Below are 13115 nucleotides of genomic sequence, written 5' to 3'. Positions count from 1 at the left end.
CGAGAAAAGCGACGAGAGACGATCGACGCGATTGTCCCGCGGCAGCTTTTAATATTTATTCACGAGGTTTCATCAGCGCGCATCATAAAGTCACAGATAAGAAATTCCAAGCGTGTTTCGCGATATCCTTCGCCGCGGTATACTTCGCCAAAAGCCAGCAAGTATTCCGTGATCCGCTTTCGCGATTCGACATCGAACCGTGGTAATCCAATGTTTTATTTTCGAGCGATTTTACAGGCGCCAGGAACCGACACGCTTGATATGGAAATTGACAGTCCCAGTAGGATGATATCGTCGATCCTTTGAGACGCGAAAGCCCGTAAAACCGTTCCCATACGCTTCGTTCATCCTCTTTGAATTTTCTCCTGCTCGATCGTTCCCGGTGCTTGTGTTGATTCGTTGCGAAAATTGCTTTTGATCGCCGGAATCATAGCCTCTATCGTCCAAATTGACGGAGTTTATCGCAAATTTCTAACATTTCTTATTGATATCTTTGGCAATCTTTTTTGCGGTTTTCGATTTTATTTTCTATCGAGGGCACGCTCGGCTTCAGACAAATTTCGGAAGAAAAAGAGAGCGTGAGCTTATTTGTAGCAACGTTCGGTATGAAAGATCGATCTCTAAACACGCTTAACTCTGCTATAAACTTTTATGTCTCGATCTTGCCCTTATTTTAGAAAAGAAAAAGAATTTGAAGGAGACGTTTCAGGCAAAATTGAAATGCCAACAAGAAGACCTCTTCCATATTTTGTCCAAACTTGGAGATTTCTTTTAACGATAGAAAAATATAACGAAATCGAAAATAACCGGAAGAACGTAACACGATGAACTTCCCTCTTCGACCATTCTCTATGCTTCTACTGGCTGCTCGTTGCAAAAATTGCTTTCGATCGCCGGTCTGAAAAGCTCGATCAGGCTCGTGACGCATCGACGGGGCCCTCGAATCCGTGGAACAACGCCTGGTGCATTTTATCAGCCGCAACGCTGCAGTTTGTGCTTTAAATAGCGGCAGGACCCGCGTGCTATCGGCTGCTGCTATTAACTTAATCGCCATTGCGGCCTGGCGTGTACCTATGCGTGCCGCGTAACACGCTCTTAGAAAATTCGCCGTAATAACGCTACACGTATAGAGGCACGTTGAACACCGGTTCCCGGCTCTGGCTTGGAAAAGCAGAAGAAAAATCGAGAATAAAGACCACGAAATAGGAGGAGGAGGAAAAGTCTTGGGCTGGTCGGTTGGAAGTTTCCGACGTTATTCTCCGGTCACGTACAGTGTGGCGAGAGAGAAATAAAAAGGGCACATCCGTTTCCGTCCGTGCATTCGGCGCACGGCAACCACTTTTATAAGCGTCGTTAAAACTTGTCCCACGGGAGGAAGTTCCCTCTTTTCGCGAAACCTGAGACACTTTTCCGAGCAAAGAAGCTTGCGAGTTTAACTAAAGATGCTGAACTTCAATCTTTTTATTTGCTGGAATTTTTCTAACTGTATCGTATTTAAGACTAATTATTATACATGTGTACGTATAATAAGCAATTTTTAATGACACGGTCGTAAGGCACGGTACGTAAAATACCGGGCACACGGTATGGTCTGTAAAATGAACTCTGCATAATACACTGCTTTTTACTCGGGAAACATCTCACTGTCCTATATATATTAATATTTATTAATTTCGGCCACTGCGGCTTCGAAAAGGACTTGGCATTACAATTTCGAAACATTCGTCCATCCGAACCTTCACATACGTACTTATGAATTATAGATTAATATCCTACCTCTACTTCACGACACCTGTGAATTATAAATATACATATACGTTATTTATCGCTAGCTTTGGCGTGGGTTTGCACTTTTGTTTCTCATTTTCTCTAAGGAATAAATCCGGTTAGCAGCCCCTTGGTAATATTTCTTTTCCCTAATTCCTTTCATATTGCTGTTCTCTCAAGCTGTTCATTTTTTCGCACTCTGTTACACAGTGCTTCAGATTTTCTTCCCTATTATCGCATAATTTGCATTTTTTTTTCATCTACCTCCAACTAAAATCTCCTCGATTCCTCTAAATTGCCGCATCTTACCCTTGCGATTCTTTTTCGGCTGTTGCTTTTAACACGGTTGTCTAGATATTCTGTCATAGCTTCGCATTTAATTTGTTTATAATTTTTGCTACATCTACTGTTACATATTCTCTTGTGTTACATTCGCTCTTGATATTGCCAGCCTGCAGTTGCCATTTCTGTAAACGTGTCCTTTTTACAGTTCCTCGTGTTGTCTACATCTCTCTGGCCTTGTCATTTCCTTCGGCTCTTTCTTTCGAGCTTTTTGTTTTCAGCCTTTCGCTCATTACCTTCTTTATACGTTCTTTCAGCTGATTCTTACCTTCTAATCTTGACCCTTTTTCTTCGCATTTGAGATCTCTCAAGTATAGTCAATTATTGGTAAGTTTTAAGAAATTCAGTGGGAAGTTAGTTATTAATTGTGGAACTGTAGAGTTTCACGTGAACATATTCAGTCGCTCCCTTGATTCATTATATTTTGTACAAGGTAGATTTAACTATTGGTGGATTTTTAAAAATTGGTGCAAATTAATGCAGATGGATGTTCTGTGTTTTCGTGCTAATTGATTAAAATGATGATTTAAATCTGCGATCACGCGATTTCCGTTTCATTTGAAATCTAATCTCTTTACAATTCCTCCTTTCACATTTTCTAGTATACTTATAATAATAAACTAAATAAACTAAATAATAAACTATAATAATAAATTAAATAAACATCCGATGAAGTATACCGTTCTTAAATTGCTCAAAAAATCGACACAGAAACCATCACGACACGCGCGTCATAGCTACGATATTGCACGCCTAAAATCAATTCCTCGTTCAAGGCCATTGCAGCCGGTCTCCCCACCACACGTTTCTCACTCTATCCCCCACCATTTCCTCCATATCTTCCATACCCTGCTGCATCTTATCGCCGCTTTGGTACACAAAGAACCTGCAATAATATGACCTTGAACCATCAGTCGATTTCGAAATACGAAACGTTTCCATCGCGAAACATCGACGAAATTGATTGAAACGTACGACGAGATACGATAATTAGCGATATCGAAAGCCATTGCTTTACTGAGACGCGGTTGACACTATTTCCTCGATAAGGTTCTCATTCTTTCGACGAATGTGTGCAGCTTCCGGTTAACAGGCAGCCTGCTCGTTGTACCGCGAACAATCCGATGTACGGTGTTGTTGCTAACACACAGAAACACGGAGAATCGTGGAAGCACGGAGGAGTACAGCAAACATCAACGCTATTCGACGTAATTAACATGCTATTACAGTTGCGCGTTGTGTATCGCAAACTTCCTCCTACGTCGAATCGTATCGAATTTTCGCTCGCTACAGTGACGAACTTAACTTTGTTAGACACTCCTTGATTGATAATGTTTTGAGTGTTATACTATTTTGAAGAGAATTTAGGGGAAATCGGGAATATCAGAGAATGGATTGGAGATAATAGGGAAACGATTCTTTTAAGGCAATTACTTTGCTAGAGTTTTGAAAATTTGTATATTTTATAGAGATCTTTCGATTTCGGGAGGAACAGTACGTTACATGGATCCAAATTAGATTAAAATTTGGAAGAGTATTTAGGGAAAATCGGGAATATCAGAGAATGGATTGGAGATAATAGGGAAACGATTCTTTTAAGGCAATTATTTTGCTAGAGTTTTGAAAATTTGTATTTTTATCGAGATCTTTCGATTTCGGGAGGAACAGTACGTTACATGGATCCAAATTAGATGTCGCGATTAAAATTTGGAAGAGTATTTAGGGAAAATCGGGAATATCAGAGAATGGATTGGAGATAATAGGGAAACGATTCTTTTAAGGCAATTATTTCGCTAGAGTTTTGAAAATTTGTATTTTTATCGAGATCTTTCGATTTCGGGAGGAACAGTACGTTACATGGATCCAAATTAGATGTCGCGATTAAAATTTGGAAGAGTATTTAGGGAAAATCGGGAATATCAGAGAATGGATTGGAGATAATAGGGAAACGATTCTTTTAAGGCAATTATTTTGCTAGAGTTTTGAAAATTTGTATTTTTATCGAGATCTTTCGATTTCGGGAGGAACAGTACGTTACATGGATTCCAATTAAATGTCGCGATTAAAATAAAAAAAATAGAAGAAACGAAATTGGTGGAACAGGTACTCGTGTAAACGCTTGTTGCTCGTCTACCCTTAAATATCGTAATCAAAATAAAATTTAAAAGGAGAAGGAGAAAGTAAATTAGTAGAAGAGGTACGAAATAGATGTAAGAGGCAATCGTTCATCCTTTTGTCCACGCTAGAAGAACTAAACTTGAAGGCTGTTATCAGGCCAGTTTTCGAAGATCGTCGGTCATGTAAATGCGGAAGACGAGGAGCAACGTGTAGCCGAGTACCGACATTTGGTATTCATATCGCTTGCTCGCGGTTGCAAAATCCACCTTTTACATAGAAGCACGCGGAATAATACATAACAGAGGCGGATGGTATCGACGTTGGAGAGGAGTTAGAAGGGGTCTGATAAATATTGCATAGTCGCCGGTGTCCTTCGCCACCCTAGTCGCCTATCGTTCGAATTTCGAGCATATTTTGCATAGACCTCCGACGACGAAGATGGAAACGCCTCCCTAGCCTAGGGAAATAAATGATCCTCGTTATTACTCGATCGAGAGAAGTTAGGATCGATTTCGTGTTTGAAACTAGGGGCGAAATGCGAAAGAAAGTGGACAGTTTAAAGGGGGACGTAGACAAAGGAATTCTTTTCTTTCTTTTTTCTCGTCTTTTCTTCAGCGGGCTGGAGATTTTATGGTTTCGTGAATGGCAGATGTTAGGGGTGAAAAAAAGGAATTTCGTGGTTTATGAAAGATATTATGGTAAAAGCAATGTTTGAAGTGTTCGCACGTTTCGTTTAAAGCGAAGGTCCTGTAAAATTACTCTCAAGGACGTGACAGTGGAGACTGACAGCTAGTATTTGCTTTTTAGTGCGTATTTGTATGTGCGTAGGGGGGTGGTTTAAATGATAAGAGGACGATGATGCGTCAGACTTCGAGAATCTAGTAAATTTTATATTGTAACCGTCAAACTCGTGAAACGATGGCTTTCAAATATTTTATTTGTACGATTATTGAAATTATACCGGTGCTGGTGGAGGAACTGGCCCGGAATAGAACGATTCAAGTCCTTCCTGCGGCATTAAAATATCGAAGAGGAACAACCGATAGCCGTCGATGCAAATTATTATGGATACTCAACAAATATTTTCAATCGGTCGAACTTCATCTGGTTCCAGCTCTTTTATTCTTTCTTTCTTTCTACCACCATTTGCTTTATTCCACACGATTGTTGCAGCTGAAAGAAAAGAGTACGATGAACGAAGAGATGCTGTTGAAAGAAGAGGGTTAACTACCCCTGTTTCTCCCACGAGAAATACCTCGTAATCTGGCGGAACAGATGCAAATCTTCTCTTCCAATTCTCCCTCTTGCCACCCCATTCCAGTTGTATGTATCATGCGGTGCAAAAGACTTGGAGCATCAAACGAAGATACTTTTCTAGTCGTATTTGTCGGAAATGTTCTACTTAATTTTATCTAAATAACTTTATTTAACTATTTATCGCGACCAATTCTATTTCACAATTGTTGCATATATAATGAATGAACGCAAGTATTTTTTGAAGATGGTAATAGTAGCCATTTGCTAATTTTTAAAAATCTGACATACAAAACTTAGGAAACTTGGAGATCAACATCTCTTCGTTTTGTGAAACCAATAGGATAGGGATGGTGTACGATTTTTACAGACTACTGTACTTTTTTGTGCAACTTGGTACTTGTCTCCGGCTGATGGAAGAGTGTTTTTCCGTTTCCCCTTTATTTTTTCTCTCGTTTTTATTCCCTTTGAGTCGTTTCCTGTACACCGCTCTTCTTCAGATCCTCTCATTTTTTTTCCTTCGTTTCATTCGCGATGGAAAAAAGTGGGAATTGCAAGCAATCATAGTGCACGCGCCAGGGATTACCTTCGTTTATTACAAAATTACCTTCCTTTTTTCTATCTTCTATCTGTCGACAATCCCACCGAACGCGTGCATGTCCTTTCACGATTCTTTCGTTTCACAAATCTCAGCTATCGACTAAACAGTTTAATAATAATTTACTAATTACATAATTTTAACAATTTGTAAATCCTTTGTTCCATTTTCCTTGTTTAAATATACATAGCACGGTATAACATTATAACGACTAATTTTCCAGAAAATCCTGATATATCGAAGCACATCTGTCGAGTGTCACTCCAGTCACAAAACTATCGAAATTTTCCAACGATACCCAGAAGTAGCAATTTGAAATTTTACATTTTGCGATTTTGCCTCGCAGCTTTCGTATAAGTTGATCACAGTAGTGGCATGCCATAATATCTCTAGTTGAGCAAAATGAACGTAATAAAAAATGCCGAAATTGTTCCGTTGCCACCAAAATCACCTGAAGCGCGTATGTATGTATTCGGTACACGTGTATTACGATCGCTGATTGCTTCTGACGGCTGTCGCTACGAAAATTTACAACAGATGATACGCGATTGTTGGCTTGGCTGCCAGGTAAAAGTAGAATTGCGGATGTCGTACGCGTGGTTGTAGTTCGAGGATGAGAAAACGCGATACGGGAACGTTGCCCAATGGCAAATGTTTTGGCCACTGATTCGCCCGTTGTGTCGCCGCCTCTTTTTCGTCGTATTTCGTTCGGCTAACCGAGAAATTCCACCGCAACACACGATTATACATATTTTGTACGGTGTACCAATTGGCAGTCATCCGGATAGAACTTCTTAACGTGACTTGGACGTTGTCACGTGCAATATGCTTGCGGTAGACTAGCACGATTATGTTGAGTATAGTCCGTATAGTCGTAACTGGTGGGAGAAATTTAATAAAACCGTAAAGATCGATCGAACGTCGAAGTTTATGATGTTGGTGCGAACTGACAGAAAGTTGAGAAGAGTTATGATATATCGCTTGCAACTTTCTTTTTTTAGTGGCACCCTTGTATATTTTTATTCTTCTTTTTTCTTAGTAGACACCTATACGGCGTTCTCTTATTTCAAATTGGTATTTTGCTTTCTCACATCTTTTCTCTTTCTATCGCTTACTTGTTATTATTCCAATTCCATTTTTTAGCGTTTCTTTCAGTTATCTTCCTTACTAGTGCGATACATGTAGCGACATATGTTGCTCTTTTTCTTTACTACCAGCAATTACTTATTGCTGGTAGTTTTTTTTATTACTTCCAACCTTTTTTTCCGTTCTCTCTTTGTGTTCTTATACTACGTTCTTTATTGCCACAATTTCTATTTTAATTCTCTTACATTTTATTTTTTGTCTCGTTTTCTGTTTTAATTAATGCAACTCCTTTTTTAACATTTTCCCCTATTTTAATTACTGCAACAACTTTTTTGATATTTTCCCCCGGTTTTTCTACGTTTATAATTCTTTTCTTCAGGCATATATTTTTATTGCTGCAAGCTTTTTTCACCACGCCTTTATAGTATTTTTTATGATTTTAAAACATACCTTTTAGTATTCTTGACAGCATAATCCGTATGATCTTCTTACTACTATCGAAAAGGTGATTATTAATTACATAATTAAATTGGCATAATTAATTATCGATAAACTAGATCTTTAATTCCAAATACAGCGTGTACGCGTGTGACGATGGAGTAAGTGAAAAGGGAACGCGTCTAGTCAGACGCGGCGCGCGCCAACATGGTTGGCGCTATCTTTTTAAAATCGCTTATTATTTCATTAAAGCGCACGCGGAAACACCTCTTCCTTCTTAATTAAAAAATTTTTTCATGCAAATTAGAAACTTCCCTTTATGGGATTTAATTGAATTTAACTGTAATAAAATGAAAGTAAAATAAGGTGACACAAAGAAAGCGACTTAAAAACTATGAATATTTTTATTATTGAAATTTGTTACCTTTCTACCGCCAGATTATGCAAACGTAATTATAAACTACCGGAGTTCTACAAGTGTTAAATTCTTTCCACGTTAATAATTCCAACGATCTACCATTAATAATTTAATAATACACCTCGATTCTACTCTCCAAAGTAATAACGCTTAAATTTACATAATACATTATTTCCAACACAATGACCGTAATTTTTTATTTACCGACAAGCAAAATTTCTCTTGCAACTGTTTCAGATTCAGAACTGTTTCTGATTCAGAACAACGCAGCAATTTCAGATTTGAAATTTCCCTACCCTAATAATAATCTCAATAATCCGCCATCCTCCGTCGCATTTTCTCTTTCCAAGAAAACAGTACAACAATTCAGGTTGCCGATTTTTAATTTCCCAACCTCAGTGAATTTCAATAATCTACAATCCTCCGTCGAAATTTCCTTTCCCAAAGGGACAAACGCGACAATTTACACCGGCAATACCAATGGAATGCAATCAACTTCGTCGTCCAATTCGATCGTTTCGAAGTTAAAGCAGATTTAGTGGCGAAAACGACGAAGCTACTTTGGCAAGGGTAATAACGCCGGTAATATTACGTTTGCTATTATTAGGTGCGAACTGCTCGTTACACTGTAAACTGTATTCTCGTTTCCTTCGTGTACGTGTGTATATACACATATACATACACATATATTGTGTATATATATACATACATACTTGCAGCCATGTGCGTGAGGCACACGCAACCAGCCACTGTGCGCTGAGAACTAATGCCATTGAACATAATTAGCGTTACCCATTATGATCAAAACTTGTAGTCCACGACTGAGGTCTCCGCTGCACGATAAACACCGAGACAACGTCGATACGTCAACGTTAAGTCAGCTCTCGTAGTTGGGTAATTACGACCGGGTAATTATTGGAAACGTTTCGACGCCGAGAGCCTCTGTAAACCACTTCCCTTTCCAATGGTCGACGCGCGATTCCTGTTCGTCCAGCCTCTTCTTTTCGTTTCTATTTGCTGTCAAGTTTACGTTAGTTTACAAGTAATCGCAAGATATATACCGAATTTTGAGGGGCTCTTTTTCATTTTCTTTAGATGCTTTGCATTTTATAGCTGAGAATTTGTTCATTAATTTTCATCTACCTTTCTTGTTCTGATTTCACGATGCAAAACTTCGCGATGAAAGTTGTTGGTAAGTTTATTTTACCCTGTAATTGGCCAAAGGAACGCCAAATCGTCGACCGAAATTAAATTCTTTGAATTCATTGTCAGATGCTCGTATCTTTAAACGCTCCGTACTTTGAGATTGAAAAGTGATTTATGGAGATTTTGTAGATTAATTTTCATCTACTTTTCTTGTTTCTTATTTCGCGATGGAAGAAAGTCTACAACGAAAGTTGATGTTAAATTTATTTTATCTTCTAATTAATCAAAGGAACTTCAGATATTTTAATTAATTTAATTAATATTTTAATTAATCACCAAATATTTGAATCTTTAAATACTTTGTATTTTACGCTTGGAAATTGATTTACGGGGATTTTCTACATTAATTTTGATCTACTTTTCTTCTTCTTATTTCACGATGAAAACTTCGCGATGAGAGTTGCTGCTAAATTTATTTTATCTTATAATTAATCAAAGGAACTTCAGATCTTCGACCAAAATTCAATTATTTTTATTAATTTTCTGATACTTGAGTCTTCAGATGCTTTATAGTTAGAGACTGTGGAAATTGATCGACGGCCATTTTCTGCATCAATTTCTATCTACTCTTCTTCTTCTTATTTCGCGATGGAAACTTTGCAACGCTAATTGTTGTTAAATTTGTTTCGTCTCGTAAACATCCAGTTAGTCAAGCAACCATCAACTCTTGCATTAAAATTAACTTTTTTCCATTAATTTCCAAATATTTGAATCTCAATATTTTCCAAACTATCTCTTCCTTTTCTCTTTTCGTTATATTTACGCTCGATAGAACACACAAGAGAGTGAAACACGAATATAATAGAAAGTTGAAGAGCGAAACATGGGAAAAATAGGGCGTTAGCTGTCCGATATCGTACTGATATCGTTGAAATATTTAAAAATTTTTCTTCCCTTCCTGTGAGATGTGTCTTTGCGTGGTTTTTTCGGTAACCGTTCGAACGAGAGGCAGGGTAAAAGTTACCGGGTTGGAATTTCTCTGATTTTTCTTTGATTCCAACGAGCGGTTCGACACAAGCCCGGAATAAATCTAGGCCAGAGTTCGTGAATGCTTTATGACGCGGAAACACCACTCCAGAAGCGAATCTGCTCTCCTCCTAGCTGTCCGCCTGTGTGTGTTTTTATACGTGTGTGTGTGTGTGTGTGTGTCTCCTTCGAGTAAATAAGTGGCTCGTCTACCTAGTTTCTCCATCGAGAGAGCGTAAACCACTCTCCTTCCTCCTCCTCCTCCTCCTCTTCTTCATTTTTCTCTTTCACAGGGTATTTTAAACGAATCCTCGATCGCGAGTAAATTAAATAACGCGCAATTAAGTGACACGCGAACCTCATAGTCGAGTTCCTTGTCATCGGAACTCGATTCAGTAGTTTTCATATCGATTTCCAGAGAGAAATGGTTACTGTGTTTATTCGAGTTGACTGCGGATGTTGGCGCGTTCGTGAGAAATTCTCAATATCTGTCGTTTAATCAGGAAAATTAATATTATCGCCATTGATGGATAAATAAACTAAATAATTAATAAAATTATTACTATTGCTTAATTAGAAAAATCGAATTTTCTATGAGAACTTGAATGTTTGGGCGTTTAACACGTATAACACGTTTAAGGGTGGAAGAGGATATCGCGAGATAACATGAAATAATATCGATCGATATACCGTGGAGTAAATTTTATGCATTTCATGGATCGATGCAAGAGAACTGTTGCATTACACGTTTCTTTCTCGGAGTTTTCCTCCAACTAACAAAATTATTCATACAACTAAAACATATTTATACATTCACATTGAATTGAAAACGTGATATCATTTTATTCGAATGTTTCTTATTCTCGTCTTATTTCGTACATTTATTTCTATTAGGCCACGTATAAGAAGAATATTATTGACAAGCAACTGATGTTATAACTCGATATTTCCGGCAAACAAATCTCGAATTATTTTTACATCTTCGCCTTGCTACATGATTCTAAGTTAGTTATATGATAAAGCTGTTGGGAAATGGGATATCGGATCCGATGATTTTCCGCAGTTAATCAGAAATGATTATGGTAGAGGTACGCATGTCGATGTCAAAACACACAGCTGCGTTAATTAGAAGCTTGGAGCAACGAGTCCTCGCTACATTCGAGCGTTTAGATAATTAGACACGTGACGCGTTTACACGATGACTGCATCAGAGAAACCTGTTCCTTCGACTAATTCGATCGATGTTGATTTTGCTGTTTCAGTTGGACAGGTTCAAAGAGCCGCCGGCGTATGGGCCGATGTGCGATCTGCTCTGGTCGGATCCATTGGAGGACTTCGGTAACGAGAAGAACGCCGAACATTTCTCTCACAACAGCGTTAGGGGTTGTTCATACTTTTACAGGTAAACACACGGCTACTTTACATGTAGATTAATTATTATATTAAAATATAATACACAATATAGCAATATGCAAAATAATACACTGCTTTCTAGTTAGAGCTAGAAAGAAATTTTAAGGTAAAATTGACGATGAACGAAAGTTTACGATTTTTCTAGAACGATACTTTTTCACGTTATTGTAATGATGTAGTAGTATAGATTATGTAATTACATAATTTTCTTTACAAATAATCTCACCCTTACGCGTATAGTAACATATAAAATGATCTACTTTCCTTTCGTTGTAATTAACGAGAAATCTTACAAAACAAATGGATAATGAACGATTTCAACAAAATATTTTTCCAGCACCATATTATTCTCATCGCTCTTTTACTCTACTTGTTTGAGTAGAAATGTACATGTATATTAGTATGAGTATATATTTTTATATTAACAAATACCAACACATTAATAAGTATAAGAAGAAATAACGAGTATATATTTTTCTATTAATATCTACTTTTCTACGTAGAATAGTGGGGAAAGAATGATCCACTGAGAGATGATTTTATATATTTTTCACAACTTGGGTCATATCGTACAATTCATTGTTAGGTGTATCTTTTTCGTGAATTTTTTAATAACGAATTTTTAATTTGCTTTTTGGCTACGCGACTTTATTTCATTAATCTCTCAAAACCATAAAACGTCAGACTATGACTTTGCTAGGCGACGTTAAAAACAACCTAGCTCTTTTCATCCCTTATAGAACATTCCCGTCGCTTTTCTGTCCCTGGGAAAATCTCTCACAGCCTTTCACGTTTCTCTTCCACTTTCCCTCGTCCCTTGATCCTATTCAGCGAATAATTAGCCAGCCGTTTGTTCGTCGCGAACTCGAAAGCGATCGTGGAACACCAAACGAGTCGGCTTTACAGCAAATTCCGTGTCAACGTCCTCGTCGGCTGACGACATTTTCATTTTTATTTTACCTTGCTTTATTTTCTATATTTTTCAAAGAAATTAGTAACCAAGCCGTTGATATTTATGAATTTATAGAACGTTTAAAGCTAAGAAAATGCGTAGAACACGCAGTGTATGAAAAATATAGGAGGTCTGAAATATAGTGTTTTATTAATTATAACTAAACTGCGAATTTTTATCCATTTAAAGGTGCAAAAACATATTAAACAAATAAAGAAATTTCCACTATGATATTTAAAAATACTAAGGAAATATAGAATATTTGCAATGTGAAAAAATGTCAAATTATATAAATATTTCCGCTCTAATTACGTGTAATATTTAAATTACGTACTAATTAGGTTCATAGAGATATAAATTGCCGTAAACGTCAATATTGTATCAATTTTTTTTTTTTTTTAACTGATCGTTAAACCGATCAAATAAAATTTGAGTGGCGGTTCCTTTGACCGAGCTCGATGGATGTTTTTAGAAGTATCAGGAATTCTTTCTGCCACAACATGCGGAAAATCTACTAAGAAAATCGGCGATATAATTCTGACAGGGACAAAGGAAAC

General features: G+C 37.4%; 1 protein-coding gene across 9 annotated transcripts in view; it reads left to right on the top strand.

Annotated features, from left to right (window-relative positions):
* Positions 1 to 13115, top strand: part of LOC117207338 — a 148002-nt gene that overhangs the window by 91962 nt on the left and 42925 nt on the right. For all 9 annotated transcript variants that reach the window (XM_033447443.1, XM_033447442.1, XM_033447451.1 and 6 more), the window contains exon 6: positions 11456 to 11595. In XM_033447443.1, coding sequence (XP_033303334.1) covers positions 11456 to 11595 — 140 coding nt within the window. The remainder of the gene's footprint in view (positions 1 to 11455; positions 11596 to 13115) is intronic.

This window comes from Bombus bifarius, unplaced genomic scaffold (genome assembly GCF_011952205.1).
Source record: "Bombus bifarius isolate JDL3187 unplaced genomic scaffold, Bbif_JDL3187 scf7180000008028, whole genome shotgun sequence".
Taxonomy (NCBI): domain Eukaryota; kingdom Metazoa; phylum Arthropoda; class Insecta; order Hymenoptera; family Apidae; genus Bombus; species Bombus bifarius.
The sequence above is the reverse complement of the archived record's forward strand: the minus strand, read 5'-3'. Positions and strand labels throughout refer to the sequence as shown.